The sequence below is a fragment of the Pristis pectinata genome, chromosome 5, assembly GCF_009764475.1.
Source record: "Pristis pectinata isolate sPriPec2 chromosome 5, sPriPec2.1.pri, whole genome shotgun sequence".
Taxonomy (NCBI): domain Eukaryota; kingdom Metazoa; phylum Chordata; class Chondrichthyes; order Rhinopristiformes; family Pristidae; genus Pristis; species Pristis pectinata.
This window is the reverse complement of record NC_067409.1, coordinates 39,942,262-39,960,672: the sequence shown is the minus strand read 5'-3', so window position 1 is coordinate 39,960,672 and position 18,411 is coordinate 39,942,262. Positions and strand designations below refer to the sequence as shown.

The window sequence follows — 18,411 nt, the reverse complement described above, 5'->3', positions numbered from 1 at the left end:
CACTGAACATGGTTTATTCTTATTTATTTAATTAAAGCATTTAGAATTCTGAAGTTAAACTTTCTCTGCCTTTGAGGAAAGCAAATCAAACTTCTCTAGTCCCCTTTCAAATAACGTCTTACCTCACGTCCCTGGTACCATTCTTATAAAGCTCCCCCTGCATCCGTCCTCGATTTGGCACCTGGAACTGAACTTCATACTCTAGCTGAGGTTTAAGCAATTGTGAATGATTATCCCTACTTCCTTGTTTTTGTATTTATAAAGCTAAGGATTTGCATGCTTTACAAGTCTTTCCAACTTGTCCTTTTTCAATTAACCGACACTTATGATTGTAAACTCCCATATTCTCAATTCTGCAAAATACTTTGATTATTGTTACCTATTACCATACATCACCCTGAAATTGAGCAGCTATCCTGAGCAAACATTGTACTGGAACAGAAGCAACATTTTTCCTGTTAATCAATTTTGTGAACTGATTCTTTTATGATAATCCATACAGCTATGGGTTTAACTATGTAACACAGCTGTGGAAACTGACAGAAAGTGATCATATTCCTGACCTTTAAATTTTTATACCTTGAACTATATTAAGCACAATGTGCAGTTCTTTCAGTCTCTACACAGCGTACAAAAAGTTATGGCCACACAACTTTACCAGAGTCTGAAAATGTTTGGAATTCTGCATCCCTCCACTTCTACTCCAAGCCCATGATAGCAACCACAACAAGCTTAAGTCATGATGCTTTAATGAAAGTGATAATTTTATTTAAATAAACTCACAGCGGTAAATAATAGCATCCATATTGGCCTGGCATGCCAAATACAATGGATGAAACAGCATAATATGAATTTTCTCTATAGATAGTTGGTTTCCAAATACAATTTTTACTAATGTTCAAAACTAGACTTATAATAATGCAATCCGAGAATCTGTTGACTGAAGGATTGAAGCATGTAGTTGGTCCACTTACTTGCTTGAAGTGGCACAATGTTCCACTGAATATGCTGAGTACTACACAAATGCAGCACCTCATTCATATTTCAAAAGACTATAGGTAAGTTCTGCAAACGTTACAGCAGCCTCATGTCAAAAATAGGTTTTGGCCATACTGATTTTCACAAATCTATCAGACATGAACGGACACGTTCTGAATGTTAAGAATCTAGGACCAGCATGGTTTCGAACCCCCAAAATGTTGTAATGCACATCATTAAAATTTTAGTTCACAACAGTTTGCCTTTTAATTCCGGCAAGATTTAGATATACTGGATAAAAATGTACACATTTTAATAAACATTTCGTACCCTTGGCTACAAACAGTTTGCAATCGATTCCTTCACAGTTATTGCAGGGGTTGGTCCAACACGGGTCCAGATATACCCTTTCTCAGGTCTGGTTGGAATAACTGGAAAAGGAGTAGATCGTGATTTGAAGTATTCAGAAGGTGCATGGCAGATAAACTCAAAATGTTCCATTTTTCTCGGTAAGTCTTCCTCTGGTCCTGAAATTATAGCAAAATGTTGTCATAAATTCTAATGTAGAATCATGATTGAGATGCAAAGGAAAGCTCAAAGATTGTATCTACAAAATGTGGATCAGTCAATTAAAAAAAGCATGTTTAAAAAAAATACTTTATAATTTACAGCCACAAACTGTGACCTCATATTAAGGCTATTATAATTTTTACAGTATGGTGTAAATCAATTCTGCAGAGCACAGATACTCAAGAATAACAGACTGTGTGCCTTACTGATGTGAAAATTCCCTTCTACGAGAATGAGGTCAAGTCTAAAAAGTGTCCTTATATTATTTTCTTCTTGGATTGTGTGCTTCATGCTCAGTACCTGAATTTCATCTTACATCAGGCTGCATCTACACTGAATACAGCATCCACAACTACTTTGAGTTTTGAATCTCTCCCTTGAAACACCCAGCTCCCTCTGGGGTGTGGCACCAGAAGTGCAAGGAGCTTTCAATATAGCAAGGCCATTCACTGCAGAATGCATTCAAGCCACATGTTTGTTCAAACATGCAGTTTTCAGCTAGTTAGCATCCTGGCTTATCATTCACTTCTCCTTGGGCAGTCCTTCAGGATCAAGGATAGCTTAATGAGTGACTTGTACCACAATAACATTCAGGTCTGTTGCCCATGAGAGCGCCAATGTTCCTGGTCCTGAATTTTATACTGAGGAGTAGAAGTTGGCCATGTGAAACTACTTTCAATATGGGATAACCAATGAACATCAGTCATCTCACAGGCTTGGCATAACAAGGTCTTGGTTCAATGAAAAGGAGGTCCAAGACAAATGGAGAACATTTTAGTTATTTGTACCAATGGACAATCATAATGACTGTAGGTTTTACCAGCATTATACGTACCAAGTATGTAAGTTGATGCGTCAAACTGGTCCTTGGAGCTTGCCTGAGTTGGAATGAGCCACGTAATCACTGCACTCTTTTCGCAATATTGATCTTGCACAAATCCTCGTATCTGGGCATAGTAAATCTTCTCATCATCCTCATCCACTACGGAGACTATGTCTCCAACCTGGTAATAAATACCCTAAAGTACATTGAAAGAACATGTAACATTAAGTAAAATAATCATGAATGCTTCTTAAAATTAACCAACTAACCCAATTATACACAGGGGAACGAGATATTCCCAATAGGTCTAAGGTGTGATCACTGGGCTGTTCTAAGTCTACATATCTTTGACATAATTGGGTTTAGAGCCCCAGAGCAAAATAAGTGGGGTGCCCCTTCTTAGCTATTTTTCAGTAAGTACACAGTCTAGTTCGGGTCATATACCTCTTTTCTTGGCTGAATGCACTGCTCTATCATACATATTTACATGTGAAGATTAGCTGACTGGCGTCTATGAAATCGCATTTACCCTGCATCATCGGTGCACTGAGAATGGAGAGTGACCGTTTTATTACGGAGGGGCAGGGAATAGACGTCCCTTGATTAAAAAATCTCAAGACATGACTTTGTAACATATTGATCAGGTAAAGTGATGAGAAAGAAAACAATCAATGTATGCAAAGAGTGGACAGAATAGAACGTGAAAGTAACTCTGTTACATCTCAAATCAGTCAAATAGCAAGTCAGAGTCGTGTAGCACGGAAACAGGCCCTTTGATTGGACTTGTCCATGCCGACTGAGATGCCCTATCTATGCTAATCCCATTTTCCTACATTTGGCTCGTATCCCTCTGTTCCTTTCCTATTCCTATACCTGTCCAAATGCTTTTTAAATCCTGTGATAGTGCTTGGCTCTACCACCTCCTTTGACAGCTTGTTGCAAATACCCATTACCCTCTGTACGGAAAAACTTGTCCCTCAGATCTCCTTTAAATATTTCCCCTCTCAGCTTAACCCCCACCCCCCCCCCCCCCACCTTTAGTTTTTCCTAATCCCTCTGGCCCTTCCAGTCTGTGCCGAAACTTTATTCCGCTAGTCCCATTGACCTGCACTTGGTCCATAACCCTGCAGACCTCTCTCATCCATGTATCTATCCAATTTATTCTTAAAACTTAAGAGTGAGCCCGCGTTTACCACGTCAGATGGCAGCCTGTTCCACACTCCCACCACTCTCTGAGTGAAGAAGTTCCCCCTAAACCTTTCCCCTTTCACCCTAAAGCCATGTCCTCTCGTACTTATCTCTCCTAATCTAGGTGGAAAGAGCCTACTTGCATTTACTATCATAATTTTGTAAAACTCTATCAAAACACCCCTCATTCTTCTATGCTCCAAGGAATAAAGTCCTAACCTGTTCAATCTTTCCCTGTAACTCAACCCCTGAAGACCCGGCAACATTCTAGTAAATCCTCTCTGCACTTTTTCAATCTTACTGATATCCTTCCTATAGTTAGGTGACCAGAACTGCACGCAATACTCCAAATTTGGCCTCACCAATGTCTTATACAACCTCACCATAACATCCCAACTCCTATACTCAATACTTCGATTTATGAATGCCAGGATGCCAAAAGCCTTCTTTACAACCCTGTTTACCTGTGCTGCCACTTTCAGGAAATTACGTATCTAAACTCCCAGATCCCTTTGTTCCTCCACACTCCTCAGTGCCCTACCATTTACTGTGGCAACCATCCTTGTTATCTCCAATTCCATCAATATTTGTGTCACTAGCAAACTTGCACATCAGACCGTAGACATTCTCATCCAAGTCATTTACATATATGACAAATAACAAAGGTCCCTGCACGAATCCATGTAGTACATCACTGGTTACAGACTTCCAGTCAGAAAAACACCCCTCCACCACTGCCCTCTGCCTATTATCAAACCAATTTTGGATCCAATTTGCCAAAATATTTTGGATCCCACATGGCCTAACTTTCTGGACCAGCCTATCATACGGGACCTTGTCAAAAGCCTTGCTAAAGTCCATGTATACCACATCTACCACCTTGCCTTCATCAACTTTCTTAGTAACCTCTTCAAAAAAATTCAATTAGATTTGTGAGGCAGAATTTCTCCTGCACTAAACCATGATGGCTCCCCACAATCAGTCCCTGCTTTTCCAAGTGATCATGAATACTATCCCCAAGAATTTTTTCTAATATTTCTGGCCTGCAGTTTCCTGGCTTATCCCGAATGCTCTTCTTGAATATGGGAACAACGTTAGCTACTCTCCGGTCTTCCAGTACCTCACCTGTGGCTAAAGATGAGCAAAAATCTGTCGGAGACCCAGAAATCTCTGTGGATTTGTCCATATTACTGTATGTCAATACCTCTAACACTTACACCTCCAACTCTCCAATCTTCTCCCCATTGTATACTGATGAGAAGTATTCATTGAGGACACCACACATATCCCCTGGAGACACAAGCGACTGCAGATGCTGTAATCTGCAGATGCTGTAAACTACTGGAGGAACTCAGTGGGTCAGCCAGCATCTGTGGAACAGAGGGTCAAGACCCTGCATCATGACATACATCTCCTGGCTCCACACAAAGACTGCTTAAAGCCCTTGGGGGTTACTCTTTCCCTAGCTACTATCTTGCTTCTAATATATTTAGAAAAAGTTTTGGAATTACCTTTAATTCTGTTGGCCAGGGCCATTTCATGTCCCTTTTTGACCTCCTAACTGCTTTCTTAAGATCTCTTCTAGATCCTCCATAAATCTCAAAGTACTCTGTTGATAACAATTTTCCATACCTGAACTATACTTCCTTCTTCTTCCTGATCAAACCCTCAATTTCCTTCATTAACCAAAATTCCCTAATCTTACCATCTTTGCTTCTTAACCTTACAGGGACATGCTGACTACGGACTTTTACTATTTTGCTTTTAAATGTCTCCCAAATTGGATGTTGTTTTTTTCTTCAGCAGCTGCTCCAATCTACTTTTGCCTTATACTAGTGAAGTCAGCCTTCCCCAAATTTAAAATTTTAACTCTATATTCAACCCCATCCTTTTCCATGACTACTTTAAAGCTTACTGAATTATGATCACTGTTTGCACAGACACTTCCACCATTTGCCTATCCTCATTCCCTAAAATGTTGAGTACAGCTAGCAGGACTCTCTACATGCTTCTTGGATGCATTTACTAAATTCCACCCCATCGAGGCCCATTGCATTAAGGCAATCCAATCAATATTGGGGAATTTAAAATCACCCACCTCTACAACTCTACTGCTTTTATATCCTCTTGCTATTTGTTTACGTATTTGTTCTTCTAAATCTCGCTATTTGGAGGCCTGTAGTATAATCTCATCAAAGTGATTGCCCTTTTCTTATTTCTAAATTCTACCCATACAGCTTAATTTGCCAATCCCTTCAGGATACCCTGCCTGAGTACTATGTAATTCTCTCTCCCCAATCAGCAGTGCAACACCTCCTCCCCTTTCAGACCCCCTCCCCCATCACACCTGAAAATACTATATCCAGGTACATTGAGCTTGCTTATTCCTGTCCTTCCCTTAGCCACGTTTCCAGGATTGACACAATATCATAACCCCATGTGCAGATTCACACACTCAGTTTATCTGTCTTACCTGCAAGGCTACTTGCAGTAATGTAAATGCAGTTAAGCCTACCAGGCCTTTTGTGCTCTCGCCACTCATCTCCAGCTGCTCTGCCCACAAGGCTGCCTGCTCCATTTACTACATATGCTTCTCTCTCCCCTCCTGTTAGTCATTTTGGGTCCCACTCCCCTGTGTCACTAGTGTAAACCAGCCAGAATATTGGTCCTCCTCCAGTTTAGTTGGAACCCATCCTTCTTGTGCAGGTCACCCCTGCCCTAGAAGAGATTCCAATTATCCAATATTCCAATTATCTGAAACCCTGCCCCCTGCACCTGCTCCTTAGCCACACATTTAACTGTTCTATCTTCCTATTTCTAAACTCACTACCTTGTAGCAGAGGGAACAATCCTGAGATTACTATCCTAGAGGTCTTTTCAATTTCCTAACCAAGTCCCTAAATTCCATTTGCAGGACCTCATCTCTCTCCATACTTTAAATTTACTTGGCATCATGCAGTACACAAACCATATTATATCAACTGTACGTAACTTCCAATGTGAACACATCCAATACCTTCAAAGACTGAAATATCTATTAGACATTTTTCACATAAATATAAAATGAAATTGCATATTACTGAAAAATTCTTACCCCATAGAAAATAGATTCAGATGTGATTATCGTGGACACAGACTCTGGTGCTTTAATTGGCTGCAAAATGCAAAAGTGTCTGTTAGTACTATAAATCAGCAGTTGAAAAATAAAGACTAGGAGCTGAAGAGTGAGAGCTGATATTAAAGAGTGGGTAAGAGTAAAGAGAATTTATTCCATGTGCAACTAATTATTCTGTGATGCAGCATCTTTCTTAACATGCAAAATATTCTTACTTCCAGTCATCATATAATGAGCTAAATTTCTAGTCATATGTGCAAGTATATACAATACTACAAAGTTCCCAATAGCTAGCGTTTCTCTTACAATTCTGATAGCCAACAAGCCCCTTATTAAATTCCACTATTTTAATTTTCCAATCCAAGACCAGAATACTAAGTATCATATTGCTGAAATTATGTTTTGCTGCCTTAGCCTTTATCTGCCAAGCAGGTAGGTCAGGCTAGATTGAGCCACAAGAGACTGCATATTCCAGGTCAGGCTAGAACAGCATAACGTTACTTAGGTAAGAAGTATTGTGTGCATTTCTGGTCATCAGACTACAGGAAGAATGTGATAGCACCAGAAAGGGTACAGAGGAGATTTTATAGTATGTTGCCAGGACTGGAGAAACATGATTGTGAGAAACTGACTAAACTGGGGTTATTTTCTTTGAAATAAACAAAACTAAGTGGAAATTTAATTGAGCAGCTTGGAAAGGGTGAACAGGAATGATAACCCTAAAGGCTGGAAACAGAGCTGAGAAGTGAGAATAACATAGATCCATTTTGGCTGGAATGGACACAACAGGCTGAATGGCCACCTTCTGTGCCTTAAACATCTAATAAATTACATCGTTATGCTCTTTACTTGAAATGCCCTATTAGATGATGTCACTTATTAAATAGGGCAACATGGCTTACATTTAACCTACAGTACTGTATTATATCAAGTTGTTCATGGGAAACAGATGGTGAAATTTTCTCTAAAATACATCAATTTCAGAACATTTAAGAGCCATAACTATCCTGTCATGAGAATTTTCTAGAAGTTTAGTTACTGGAAGAACACAATCAATAAATAAATCACAGGCGTTGATTTAGACATAATGGTCCTCCATGTACTTTTAGGCTGTACATTCTACACAATAAAAGATCCTTTACCAGCAACTTAGGATGGCGATTTACTTTTAAGAACAAAGGGCATCAACTATTAATGAGTGCTAGATATGAGAAAGGCTCTCAGAAAGATTGATAAATTATATAATGCACTATAGCCAGATTTGTGTCAAAATAATTACACTAGTTGAACATTTTTCTTCTCATCCCCAATAGCTTTAAATATTCAAAGACTGTACCTTTGAACCGCCTTACATTTTTTAATTTGAATATATGCCTACGGCCCTTTCCTTTGGTAGAAACTTTTTTCTCAGTGGGAGGCATAGACCTGTATTTTGTGTTCCGTAACCTTGCAGATCGCCTGTGAATTTCTTGCTTTGCCTGTCAAAACACAAAAAAAAATTAAACATGAAAGGAGACCAAAAAATAGGCAGGTGAACAAGAAGTGTTACCAAGGAGAAGTGGTGGGGGGGGGGGGGGGAGAATCAAAGACTGAAAAGGAAATTTACTCATGGAGGAAAAGGGGATGCCTGAAGTGCCAGATAAGTATTTAATAAGATGCTGCTGCAGAAGTCTTATCAAACGAAGATGTACTTCAGGTTCTGGACGGGCTAAAAACTGACAAAGAGGCCAGATGCACTTAAAGTGGAGAAATTACGTCAGTCAGATGGGATACATGCTAGGCTGCCAATGGAAATAAGGAAGGCAATTGCAAAGGCTCTGATCATAATCTTCCAAACCTCTATAGATTCAGAGTTGGTGACCAAGGACTGCAAAATTGCAAATGTTACACCATTGTTCAAAAAAAGTGTAGGGATAAACCTAGTAACTACAGATCTGTCAGTCAAACCTCAGTGGTTGAGGAAGTTCTCAAAACAATAACTTGGGGCAAAATTAGCAGTCACTTGGCCAAGTGCAGATCAATTATAGTAAACCAGCATGAAAATGTTAAAGGGAAATCATGTCTAGTTAAGTTGATAAAGATTTGCTGAGGCAACAGAGAGGTTTAACAAGGAAAATGCAGTTTTTGTGGTGTACAGTGGCATGAAAAAGTTTGGGCATCCCTGGTCAAAATTTCTGTTACTGTGAATAGCTAAGCGAGTAAAAGATGACCTGATTTCCAAAAGGCATAAAGTTAAAGATGACACATTTCTTTAATATTTTAAGCAAGATTACTTTTTTATTTCCATCTTTTACAGTTTCAAAATAACAAAAAAGGAAAAGGGCCTGAAGCAAAAGTCAGTCCCCCGACCTAAACATCATTGAAAATCTGTAGATAGACCTCAAAAGAGCAGTGCATGCAAGACGGCCCAAGAATCTCACAGAACTAGAAGCCTTTTGCAAGGAAGAATGGGCGAAAATCCCCCAAACAAGAATTGAAAGACTCTTAGCTGGCTACAGAAAGCGTTTACAAGCTATGATACTTGCCAAAGGGGGTGTTACTAAGTACTGACCATGCAGGGTGCCCAAACTTTTGCTTTGGGCCCTTTTTCTTTTCTGTTATTTTGAAACTGTAAAAGATGGAAATAAAAAAGTAATCTTGCTTAAAACATTAAAGAAATGTGTCATCTTTAACTTTATGCCTTTTGGAAATCAGGTCATATTTTACTCGCTTGGCTATTCATAGTAACAGAAATTTTGACCAGGGGTGCCCAAACTTTTGCATGCCACTGTACCTTTGCTCATTGCGGCTAAAAAGTTCTCTTTTAACTTCATCAGTCCACAGGACTTGTTTCCAAAATGCATCAGACTTGTTTAGATGTTCCTTTGCAATCTTCTGACGCTGAATTTTGTGGCGAGGATGCAGGAAAGGTTTTCTTCTGACGACTCTTCCATGAAGGTCATATTTGAGCAGGTGTCGCTGCACAGTAGAACAGTGCACCACACTCCAGAGTCTGCTAAATTTTCCTGAAGGTCTTTTGCAGTCAAACGGGGGTTTTGATTTGCCTTTCTAGCAATCCTACGGGCAGTTCTCTTGGAAAGTTTTCTTGGTCTTCCAGACCTCAACTTGACCTCCACCGTTCCTGTTAATTGCCATTTCTTAATTACATTATGAACTGAGGAAACGGCTACCTGAAAACGCTTTGCTATCTTTTTATAGCCTTCTCCTGCTTTGTGGACATCACTTATTTTAATTTTCAGAGTGCTAAGCAGCTGCTTAGAGGAGCCCATGGCTGCTGATTGTTGGGACAAGGTTTGAGGAGTCAGGGTATTTATAAAGCTTTGAAATTTGCATCACCTGGCCTTTCCTAACGATGACTGTGAACAAGCCATAGCCCTAACAAGCTAATGATGGCCTGAGACCTTGGTGAAAGTTATCTGAGAGCTCAAATCTCTTGGGGTACCCAAACTTTTGCATGGTGCTCCTTTCCTTTTTTCACTCTAAAACTGTACAAAACAAAAATAATACACTAATCTTGCTTAAAATTTTGAAAAGAATGTTTCATCTTTAACTTTATGACTTTTGGAGATCAGTTCATCTTCTACTCAGTTAACTATTCACAGTAACAGAAATTTTGACCAGGGGTGCCCAAACTTTTGCATGCCACTGTATATAGACTTCCAAAAGGCACTTGATAAAGTGCCATATAATATTCTTGATTCTGGAACTGAAGGCCATGGAATAAAAGGAGCTGTAGCACCATGGTAACTGGCAAAGTAACACCAAATAACAGTACTGAAAGGTTGTTTTATAGGCATGAAGGAAGTGCACAGTGGAGTTCCTCCCGGGGATCAGCACCAGGACCACTACTTACCTTAATGTATGTTAATGATTTGGCCCTCTATTTACAGGGCACAATTTCCAAATTTGCAGATGACATAAAACTTGGAGGAATAGTGAACTTTGAGAAGAGTAACAGACTTCAAGGAGATACAAGCTGACTGGTGGAAAGAATGGATAGGTGGCAAATGAAATGCAATTTGTGCCCTCTGATTTATATTGCCTCCTCTCATTCATAGGATAAATGAGAGAAGGCAATATAAATCAGAGGGCACAATTCTAAAGGGGGTATCCAGAAATCTCAGCCTTTATGTGCACATTTTGTATAAAATGGTAATGGAGGTTGAGAAAGTGGATTAAAAAGTATATGGGATTTTCGTTTTTATAAAGAGGCATAGACTCCAAGGAAGTCAAGATCAACCTTTATAACATACTGATTAAACCACAACTGGAGTACTGAATCCAGATCACAGCAACACCCTATGAAAGATGTGAAGACAGTCCATGCAGTACAACTGGCCAATTAAACAGAATACCTGGTTTCAGTTAACGTAAGCAGTTTCTCCAGGCTCCAGTTCTTTCTCTGTTATCCAAGGAAAATTCATCAGTCTCTTTATGCCTTTGATACTTATCTCAGGAAATTTTAAACAAAGAGACACCGTATGGTTCAAACTCTTGGCTTAAACTCATCTGAGAGCACTAACAATAGTAATTCCACAGAAGTACATAGATGGTTCTCAAAACAAAAGCCTTTCATCTTGAGTGGGCTATAGGAGTAGGGAACAGGAGTGTTAACCCACAATGTCTGTGCCAACCATGATTCCAATTTAAACTGCACACCTGCCTGCACACGGTCTACTCTTTCCTGCAGAAATCAAGGACTGGAGATGCAGATGAAAATATATGGGAAACAGAAAGAAAAAAATACATGGAAAGTGACTATGATCTGCAACTTACTACTTGTAAGTGTGGTAGGATGTGATTCAAATGGGACTTTCAAACAAGAACTGGATTAACATGAGGAAAAATCATTTGTTCATGTGTCTATCTAAATGCCTCTTAAATGTTGGTATCATATCTGTTTCTTCCCCTTCCACTGGCAGCATAGTCCAGGCACCTACCTCTCTCCGAGTAGAGAGTTTGCCTCGTAAATCTGTGTTAAACGTTCCCCCTCTCACCTTAAACCTATGCCCTCTGGTATTTGTAATTTCCATTTTGGGAAAAAGACTCTGACCATCTACCTTATCTATGCCTCTCATAATTTTATATGTTCCTATCAGGTTGTTTCTTAGCCTCCAACACTGGAGAGAAAATAATCCAAGTTGTCCCTCTCCAAATAGCTAATACTCTCTAATCCAGGCAACATCCTGGTGAACCTCTTCTGCACCCTCTCCAAAGCCTCCACATCCTTCCTGTAATGCAGTGACCAGAACTGCACCCAATACTCCAAATGCGACCTAATTGAAGTTTTATGCAGTTGAAACATGACTTCCTGATTTTTATACTCAATGCCCTGACTGATGAAAGCAAGAATGCTGTATGCCTTCTTTACCACCCTATCTACTTGCGTTATCTCTTTCAGGGAGCAATGGACTTGCACCCCAAGATCCCTCTGTACATCAATGTTCCTGAGGGTCATGCCATTTCTGGCATAAGTCAAGTATAAAGATACTACAGGCATGACAGAGGTACAGGTAATTGAGGAGGAGGTCTTGCCTTTTTGATAAGGGAGGATGGAATGACAGTTCTTAGAGATTACATTCTTGGGGGATCATCCAGTGAGGCCATATTGGGTAGAACTTAGAAACATGAAGAGGGTCACTCCAGTGGGACTGTATTATGGACTCCCCAATAGTCAGCGGGAACTTGAGGAGTAGGTGCATAGAGAAATTGCTCATAGTTGTAGAATAATAGGGTCGTATTAGTGGGTCCAGGGAAGTTTGCTGAGTCAATATATAGAGGGTCCTACTCGAGAGAGTGCAATACTGGACCTCCTCTTGGGGAATGAGGAAGGGCAAGTAACTGAAGTGGCAGTCAGGGAGCACTTTGGCTCTCGTGACCATAATTCTATTAGTTTTAAGATAGTGAAGGAAAAGGATAGAACAGGTCCACAGGTTAGGGTCCTGAACTAGAGCAGGGCTAAATTTAGGGGAATTTGGCAGGATTTAGCAGAGGTGAGCCTGTTGGAAGGGAAAGAAACAAATGGCAATGAGGAGGCTTTTAAGAGTGCGATATCAAGAGTCCAAGAGCAGCATATTTCTGTTAGGGTGAAGGGCAAACCTGGCCAGTTTAGGGAACCTTGGCTGACAAGAGATATTGAAGCTCTGGTCAAGAAAAAGAAGGAAGCCTACATTAGGTTTAGGAGGTCAGGGACGAGTGAATGCCTTGATGACCATAAAAAGATTAAGAATACTCTTAAGAGAGAAATTAGGAGGGCAAAGAAAGGGTATGAGATGGATCTGGCAGGTAATATTAAGGGAAATCCCAAGAGGCTCTACAGCTATATTAAGAGTAAAAGGGTGGCTAGGCAGAGAGTAGGTCCCTGATTAGCAAGGCTGCCTATGTCTCAAGCCACGGGAAATGGGTGGGATTTTTAACAAATATTTCTCCTGTGTGTTTACTGAGGAATAAATCCTGATTGCACAAGAGATAAGGGAAACAAGTGAAGATATTTTGGAGGACATTCATATTACTAGGGAGGAGGTATTAGTAGCCTTACAACGCATTAAGATGGATACATCCCCAGGGCCTGACCGAATGCATCCTTGGACTTTGTGGGAGGCTAAAGAAGAAATTGCAGAGGCCCCTGCGGAGATATTTGCTTCATTATTAGTCACTGGTGAAGTTCCCAAAGACAGGAAGGAGGCTAATGTCGTTCCATTGTTTAAGAAGGGTAACAAGGACAAGTCAGGGAACTACAGGCCAGTCAGCCTGACATCAGTAGTGGGGAAGTAGAGGGAATTCTGAGGGACAGGATCTACCAGCATTTGGATAGAGAGAGTCTGATTAGGAGGAGTCAGCATGGCTTTGTGCATGGAAAGGCATGCTTGATGAACCTTTTAGAGTTTTTTTTTTGAAGAGGTAATCAAAAAGGTAGATGAGGGTAGGGCAGTGGATGTTGTCTATTTGGACTTTAGCAAGGCCTTTGACAAGGTCCTGCATGGTAGACTGGTCTGTAAGGTTAGGTCCCCGTAAGGTAAAGTTAGAGTTTGGTGGATTAAAAATTGGCTTGGAGGTAGGAAGCAGAGGGTGGCGGTTGAAGGTTGTTTCTTGCAATGGAGGCTGGTGACCAGTGGTGTGCTGCAGGGGTTGGTATTGGGACCTTGTTATTCGTTATTTATATAAATGATTTGGATGCAAATGCATAACGCTTGATCAGTAAATTTGCGGATGACACAAAATTAGGTGGTGTTGTTGATAGTGAGAAATGTTATTGTAGATCGCAGGGGGATCTTGATTTGTTAGGGCAGTGGGCCAAGGAGTGACAAATGGATTTCAATACAGGTAAGTGTGAGGTGAAGCATTTTGGAACGTCAAACCAGTGTAGGACTTATACTATGAATGGTAGGGTACTAGGGAGTGTAATGGAACAGAGGGACCTAGGAGTATAAGTGCATAGTTTGTTGAAAGCAGCATCACAGGTACACAGGGTGGTTAAAAATGCATTTAGCATGCTGGCCTTCATCAGTCAGGGCACTGAGTATGGGAGTTGAGACATTATGTTGCAGTTGTATAAGTCATTGGTGAAGCTGCACAGTGTACAGTTTTAGAAAAGACATAGTTAAACTGGAAAGAGTGCAGAAAAGATTTTCAAAGATGTTGCCAAGATTAGAGGGCCTGAGTAATAGGGAGAGGTTGGCAATGCTAGGTCTTTACTCCTTGGAACGCAGGACAACGAGAGGCCACCTTGTAGAAATGTTTAAAATTATGAGATGCATAGATAAGGTAGATGGGGAGTCCAAAACTTGGGAGCCCAAAACTTGGGAGCATAGGTTTAAGGCGAGAGGAGAAAGATTTAAAAGGGGCCTGAGGGGCAACTTTTTCATGCAGAGGGTGGTAAGTATATGGAAGGAGCTGCCAGAGGAACTGGTTGAGGGAAGTACAATGGCATCATTTAAGAAACACTTGGATAGGTACATTGCAGGGACAGGGCTTAGAGGGATATGGGCCTAACACAGGAAATTGGGACTGAATGGGTGGGCACCGTAGTCGGCATACACTGGTTGGGCCAAAGGGCCTGTATCCGTGCTGTATTGCTACTGGGGACACAGATGAAAATACATCAGAAATACGAGGAAAAACTTTTTACATAGAAAGTGACTATGGTCTGAAACTCACTACTTGTTAGCATAGTGGGAATGACCTAGCCTGGGTTCGATTCCGGCCGCTGTCTGTAAGGAGTTTGTGCGTTCTCCCCGTGTCTGCGTGGGTTTCCTCTGGTGCTCTGGTTTCCTCTCACATTCCAAAGATGTATGGGTTAGGAAGTTGTGGGCATTCAATGCTGGTGCCGGAAGCGTGGCGACACTTGTGGGCTGCCCCCAGAACACTCTACGCAAAAGATGCATTTCATAGTGTGTTTTGATGTACATGTAACTAATAAAGATATTTTATCTCATCTATCTGAATCAATTGGGACTTTCAAACAAGAATTGGATTGACTCAAGGGAAAATTATTTGCTGGGCTGAAGAGAAATATCAGAGACTAACTGGATTGCTCTACATTGAGCCAGAACTAACTCAGAATGCACACACATGAATGATAGAAAAATAGGGGGCTATGTGGGAGGGATGGAGGGAAGGGTTAAATAGATCTTAGAGCAGGATAAAAGGTCGGCACAACATTGTGGGCCGAAGGGCCTGTACTGTGTTGTAGTGTTCTATGTATGCCAAATGGCATCTTTCTGTGCCAATGACAATTCTGTCCCTGGCCTAAACTGCTCATTTCTCAAGCAGAACACCCTGCTTTTTAAATAAAACCTCGATTGGTGAAGCAGAGGCGGTCCCAGCCGCTCTCCATCTGTTGCCAGGGAGCAACCGAGCACCGCTGCCTGGGAGGGGCCTCAGTAGGACTGGTCAGTGTCGAGACTGGGGTGACGGACTTGAGCCTGGGGCCTCGGTCTGCTCCCGGGCAGCCGCTTACCTGCTTCCCACTGCCGTTGCTCTGCTGCGCGGGCGGAGCGGCTCCGGGTGCGGAGGCCGAGCCGGGCCCGGGGCTTTTCCCGGCGCAGTTGTTGCAGACGATGTCGCCCTGGCTGCTCTTCCGCCACATGGCCGACGAGTTGGCCTTGCACACACTGCACGATGGCTTCAAACCCAGCGGCATCTTCGCGGCGTCTGATGCGGAGCACCAAACCCGGCCCTCGCCCAGCTGAAGCCTCGGCCTGTCCGAGCCTCCAGCACGGCCACGGCCACGTCCCCACCCCGGCCGGTGGGAGGACCGGCCAGCAGCGCCCTCCGGTGAGCGGGAGGACCGGCAGTAAAGGCGCCCTTCGCCCGCTCTCGCCGAACTGAGCACGCAGGGCACGCAGATCGATCCCAGCAACTGTGCATGAAAGCAAGTTCAGACCATGAGAAAGATAAACAAGCTGAGTAAAATAAAGGGCTATGGGTAAGCCTAGTAATTTCTAGGGTAGGGACATGTTCGGCACAGCTTTGTGGGCCAAAAGGCCTGAATTGTGCTGTAATTGTTCTATGTTCTAACGGGCCAGCTCCGCCATTGAATAAGTTTATACATGATCAAGGTCCAGGCTGTTTCCCCACCAATCGCCATAATCTACTGAAATAAAGCAGTAAATGGTGGAAATACCCAGGAGATCAGGTCGCATCTGCGGAGGAAGAAATAACGTTAATGTTTTGGGTCAATGATCTTTCAATGGGGCTGGGAAAAGTCAGAAATGAAACAACTTGCAGAACAAAGTGGGAAGCAGTGGACAGTATAAAAGGGAGTGGTCTAATGATAGGCTGGAAATAAAGGCAGATGGAATGACACAAGTGGTTATGTCACTAAGAGGCTGGTAAAGGGGTGTCTGAAGGCATAAACAGGAGACGAGTGAAATGTGAAATATCAGGGAAGGATAATAATTTTCAATACACAAAACAAAGTTGAAAATAAAAAAGAAAATACTGGAAGCGCCCAGCAGGTCAGGCAGCATCTGTGGACAGAATTGCTGCCTGTGCAGCTAAGCACCCATAAGGAGTAGAATCAGGCCATTCGGCCCATCGAGTCTGCTCCCCAAGGATCAGAAGGAACTTCAATTTGAAATGTTAATTCCATTTCTCTTTCAGATTTTGCCTGACCCATTGCACGTTTCCAGCATTGTGTTAAAAATAATTATTTGAAATGGTGTATGTGTGCATGAATCAGAAAAGACAGCACGCAAATACAGCAAATAGTTAAAATGGTAAAGGGCATATTGGTCTTTATTGCAAGGGGGTTGAAGTTTAGAAATAATTGTACAATTGCTACAATTGTACAGAGTGCTGGTGAGGTCAGTTGGTGTACGTAGAACAGTACAGCACAGAAACAAGCTCTGCAGCCCATAATGTTGTGCTGAACTAATTAAGCCAATGACACCTAATCCTTTCTATCTACATATGGTCCATATCCCTCCATTATCTGCATATTCATGATCCTATTCAAGAGCCTCTTAAACACTTTTATCGTATCTGCCTCTACCACCACATTCCAGACACCCACCACTGTGTGTGAAAAAAAACTTGCCCTGCACATCTTATTTGAACTTTCCCCCTCACTTTAAATGCTGCTCTCTAGTAACAGTGCAAAGTTTTGGTCCCTTTACAGTAGCATCAGAGACAATCCAAAAGAGATTCATGAGGCTAATTCCTGGAATTATGCGCTCATTTTATCATGAACAGCTAAAGTTGTTGTCTTATGAGGAAAGGTCAGACAGATTCAGTTTGTATCTGTTGAAGTTTTCGTATTGGAATGACTGAAATACAAAAAGTTAACATTCTGGTACAGCAAATAATGAAGGCAGCAGCATGCATTTATTGTTAAGAGGGGACAGTTTGAATATAGAGGAGCTTTGTAACAATTTTATAAGCATTGGAAAGGCCAGACCTGGAATACCATGTAGTTTTGGTCCCCTTGTTTAGGGAGGGATATACTAGCAATTAGAGGAAGGTCAGAGGGTTGTGGATGCTGGAGCACTGGAAGTATTTAAAGAAACTGAATTTTTGTTCGAAAGAACAGGGAAGGAAAAGGAGTGAGGCCTGGAGCAGATCCACTACCATTCATATTGAATACAAACACAGGTTTGAGGGTCTGCTATTTTCTTTCCATTCCCACACCAATTCATCCTACCCCAGACCTCACTAACCCCCCCCCCCCAAATAACTTTTCCTCATCATTACTCCCCCCACCTCATATTCCATCTCAGCTCCTCTTCCCAACTCCACACCACCAATTCACACACACCTCACATTAATGCATCCCATTTATTTACTGCAATACCAATGCACAACCAATTCATCCCCATTACCACACCAATTCACCATCCCAGCACCCCTCCATCCTCTCCCCACCCACAATTCTTCCCTGTTCAGCTCCCTTTCTGCCCCTTCCCCAAATACCTTTTCCTAGCTAGCTTCAAACTCCCTCCAGCAATATTCCCTGCATGGCCTTTTTTTTTGTTCTGATTGTTCTTGTAAAAATTGTATAATTTAAATTTGTTTTTCTTGTGAATGCTGCTTATATGATGCTATATGCTGCTGCAAGTTTTTCACTGCACCTGTACATATATGTACTGAGCATATGACAACTCAACAATAAACTTGACTTTGACTTTATCCTCTTCACAAAAGATTTCCTGCAGTGAGCTAACTCCACCCCTCCAAACAGGTTTCTTCAACCACATTGCCCTCATCAACTCTCCATAGCAATCTCCCCCAGCTCACA

At 41.6% G+C, this 18,411-nt stretch overlaps 1 protein-coding gene across 1 annotated transcript; it reads right to left on the bottom strand.

The window, feature by feature from the left end:
* Positions 1–750: 750 nt before the first annotated feature.
* gatad1 (GATA zinc finger domain containing 1) lies at positions 751–16,259 on the bottom strand. Its single transcript, XM_052015414.1, has 5 exons — positions 15,634–16,259; positions 8,027–8,152; positions 6,654–6,713; positions 2,384–2,567; positions 751–1,505 (listed from the first exon to the last, which is right to left on the bottom strand). Exons 1-5 carry the CDS (start codon positions 15,814–15,816, stop codon positions 1,315–1,317), a joined length of 744 nt encoding a protein of 247 aa, XP_051871374.1. The 5' UTR covers positions 15,817–16,259; the 3' UTR covers positions 751–1,314.
* Between the last annotated feature and the right edge of the window lie 2,152 nt (positions 16,260–18,411).

What these genes read in the sequence shown, in the direction of transcription:
- gatad1 (XM_052015414.1), bottom strand. Translation starts at nt 15,816, where the DNA reads ATGCCGCTGGGTTTGAAGCCATCGTGCAGTGTGTGCAAGGCCAACTCG. An exon ending in ATATATTCAAATTAAAAAAT is followed by an intron (nt 6,714 to 8,026) that starts GTAAGGCGGTTC and finishes TGCATTTTGCAG; the next exon opens with CCAATTAAAGCACCAGAGTC. An exon ending in CTGAATCTATTTTCTATGGG is followed by an intron (nt 2,568 to 6,653) that starts GTAAGAATTTTT and finishes AATGTACTTTAG; the next exon opens with GGTATTTATTACCAGGTTGG.